Source organism: Sinocyclocheilus rhinocerous, unplaced genomic scaffold, assembly GCF_001515625.1.
Source record: "Sinocyclocheilus rhinocerous isolate Xijiao unplaced genomic scaffold, SAMN03320098_v1.1 scaffold372, whole genome shotgun sequence".
NCBI lineage: Eukaryota > Metazoa > Chordata > Actinopteri > Cypriniformes > Cyprinidae > Sinocyclocheilus > Sinocyclocheilus rhinocerous.
In genome coordinates, this window is record NW_015626057.1 from 260,031 (window position 1) to 263,848 (window position 3,818).

Genomic DNA, 3,818 nt, shown 5'->3' on the forward strand with positions numbered 1-3,818 from the left:
CCTGCTGAAGCGTCAAGTATCTGCAGCTGTGAGCGAGAGAGACACGTGTCTGTACCTGAGAGTCATGAGGAAGATGACCAGGTGTCGGGGCTGCAGCTCATTCGCCGACTGAAGCAGCACTTCATCATATCTGCAAACCATCAGCACACGAGTGTCACACGTCACTATGCTTCAATCACAAATTATAAAACAGATAGTTCCGGTACTTGATTCTGATTGGCTGAGCCGCGTTCGAAGCTGTTGTAAATGACTCTACAAAGTAACACACACCTTTGTTTACGTTTGTGTGTTGCTCGGCAACCACTTTGTAGCAACCACAACTGTTTCTGAGGAACTACATTGTTTGGTGGAAGAATACTGTTTTTATTAATATCATTACACTTTATTTGCTGTTTTATTTTGTGAAACCTTACTACATATATGGACTAACCGTAATAATAATTTATTTAATTTTAATAATTATTGTAATTTTACATTTATTTTGCTTAAATGTTAAAATAAATTGTTGACATGATTATTCATAATTGTATCAAGAAACTGCATGCTGGTCATCATAGATTTAAACATGATTGTTATTAATCATAAAAACAGCACTGGTCAATCTCAGTCGTCCACAGTCATAGAAAAACAACACGACTGCGGTAGTAAAGAGGAGCGCATTATACCACATCTCAAGACATTTCTCAGCTTTCCATCTTGTGCTGGACTCATGCATCTCATCATACGCCTCCGTTGCAAATTCCAAAACATTTTATATGCCATTATCAGAGAGAGAGAGAGGTTTCTTTTTACTGGAGTAGAAATAAATGTGACTGTCATTTCCTGTATTCTGGTGGCTTTTATTTAAACAATAGCTTGTATAGCCTACAACGGTTACCACATACCTGGCAAGAACAACTGCTCACAGAAGAAACATACTGCGTAAAAATGTCACGACCAAGAGAGTGCAGCTCTCCCTGAAAACCAGCACGAATGTAAATTTGACACTGATTTTATACAAGAGTTCAAACAAGTAGTTAATATTAAGTGACTTATATTTTAGTACACTACTGTCAATGTTTTTGCTTGATTTGGTTAAAGTAGCTCCAAACAAAGATCACAGCAGGACAGTCGCGCATCTCTGAGCAACACACAGTCAATGATTCAGCGGTGTATTCATAAAGACAAGCACTTTCTTCATTCTCGAATGAATCAGCGTCTGAACGAATCGTTTGAATGAACGACTCAATGACTCACTCATTAAGACGGTCACCTATTGGCGTTTACTTTCAGATTTAAAAGTAGCTTATCTTTGCATTTTTGCATATTTGTATGTATATATATATATATATATATATATATATATACGCCGCAAAAAGTTTAGGAACCATTTCTATACAGTCTTTACAGTTACTGGATCTAAAACAGTGATTGTGCATGAACAGCTGTCAGCCATGTCAGTGCGCAAATGAGCGGAATTTATTTACCCAGCGCATTTTTTATTTTGGTACCACTTATGTGCATCCCTGTTAATGAGTGTGAGTGGGTTTTGTTTCATTTGCTGTCGTCAGCTGTAAGGACCTGTAAGGAAGTAACTGAAATGATTTGGCGCAGCGATACGGAACTATAATGCAACTAATTCACAGCCGTGCATTTTCCTGGAAAATTCCTGCACGCATTAGAACGTCTGTCAGCCAATCAGAATCGAGCAGCTCTGTGGCGTGACAGCATGTGTCACATCGGAGGAGATAAAGCAAACCCTAAAGCCCTCAAACAAACACAACTCGGTGTCCATACCGATACAAACAGCTCTCTGTGTGCAGCGTCACTGAGATCCAGCGCTGACCAGTGTTGGGAAGGTTACTTTGGAAATGTAATAGGTTACAGATTACAAGTTACCCTACCTGTATGATTAAAGCACTGATCCCAACCCTCTCTGCGGTCTGCTCCGGGTCCTCCAGCTCTTTTGAAGCTACACAACATACAAGAGCCTCAGTTATCCAAAAACGAATCACTGATGCCAGAAGGCGACTGCGCTGTGATCATTGGTTTCCATTTGGAAGATTTCATTTTCACGAAGCTGATTCAATACATTTTATTGTCTTTACTGTTTATCCTTTCCATTTGTGTTATTGTCATGTTAGTTTACTTTATGATTGATTGATTAATTAATTAATTAAAACAAGAGGACAAATCCGAATGGTCTGACTGGTCACGCAAGGTTTTTTTTTTTGGCATGCAGCTAGAGAAGTAACGCAATATAAAGATGTTTTAACAAATGTTATACTTTTAGCAATGGACCCTTTTCACATACTGTTATGACACGATTATAAATCGAACTTTTTTGTACATTAAAAATGTACATTTATTTAATTTAACGTACAATTACAGAAAACTTTTCGTACACAACGGCTGAGGAAGTAAATTTGACATCTCTCTCTCTCTTCTCATGTAATCGCTCTAATATTTATTTTCCTCTTTTGGAAAGTCATATAAACATTATCATGGATTTTTTTCCTTTTGCTATTGGATCAAATGGAAACACAAAATGATATTTGAGGTAGTTTCCATTCACAACTATAAAAGTTCACCAACTCTGACAACTTTTGCTTCTGAAAACCCTGGAAATGGCTCCATTAGACATACACAAATTAATTCAGTCTTTATTTGTAGAGTGGCACCCACAAAAATTCCCAGCCGTCATGCAACGGTTCCAAAGCATCGGCGTATAAAGCCCAGAGTATACTTTATTTTTGTAGGCATATGCTAGCATATGTGTGCAGCTGAACGCGTATAGTCCATTTGAGGTGTACTCGAACACAGGCGAATGACACATGCGCTCAGGACAGCTTAATCTTTGTCCAGTGTCTGCGCTATTTATCAGAAGTTTTGACTGATAAAAATGTCTTTGTACTCTTTTAAACTAAAGTTGGGGCTCTTTCATTACCCTCTCACACAAGCACTTGTCAATGCGGCCGTCTGTTGTTGTTGCAGTCTCTGCTGTTTAGTTGTTGTTCTGTCTCTTAGTTTACTGTGAAACAGCGGCCTGGGCCAGTGCTGCCACCTTGAGGAACAACCGATTAGTGCAAAAATAAATCTGCATCAAGGACAAAGTATACTTCAGTTTTTACGCGTACGCGTGGGTCTGCATTGACAAGCGCTTGTGTGAGAGGGTTATGAGAGAGCCGCAACTTTAGATTAAAAGAGTACAAAGACATTTTTATTGGTCATAACTTCTAGAGAAAATTGGCTAGTGTATGCGTACAAAAACCAAGTATACTTTGGGCTTCACGCGCACTGCCCTTGAGTACATGTGACAACCGAAGCATACTTTGGCCTGAAACTGTAAATGTGTGCATCTCTAGAATGAGGCTGTGATGCTGATGATCAGTTATGGTTAGGGATGATCAGTTACGGTTAGGGATGATCAGTTACGGTTAGGATGATCAGTTACGGTTAGGATGATCAGTTATGGTTAGGGTGATCAGTTACGGTTAGGGATGATCAGTTACGGTTAGGGTGATCAGTTATGGTTAGGGTGATCGGTTATGGTTAGGGTAATCGGTTATGGTTAGGGTAATCGGTTATGGTTAGGGACAGAGTATGTGAGCGGAGTGGAGCGTCAACAATTTCCTGCTGCTGCAAGTGCTGCTTTTTTGGTATAATTGCTGCTTTTCAGTGCAACTTTTGTTTGTGATGAAAATAACAGTACATTAAATAGCTTGTAATAACGTCAGTTATTTTACCTACGGATCGATGCATTTCTTATAGATTTCTGCTCATTCGAAATCGGATACAGATGAAGTAGCACTGTAAGATTAGTTGTTGTTATTGTGATT

General features: G+C 39.0%; 1 protein-coding gene across 1 annotated transcript in view; it reads right to left on the reverse strand.

The window, feature by feature from the left end:
* The window catches only part of rars2 (arginyl-tRNA synthetase 2, mitochondrial), a 19,714-nt gene that overhangs the window by 2,144 nt on the left and 13,752 nt on the right, over positions 1 to 3,818 (reverse strand). The window contains exons 12-13 of the mRNA XM_016514618.1: positions 1,879 to 1,951; positions 56 to 169 (exon numbers count right to left, since the gene is read on the reverse strand). Coding sequence (XP_016370104.1) covers positions 56 to 169; positions 1,879 to 1,951 — 187 coding nt within the window. The remainder of the gene's footprint in view (positions 1 to 55; positions 170 to 1,878; positions 1,952 to 3,818) is intronic.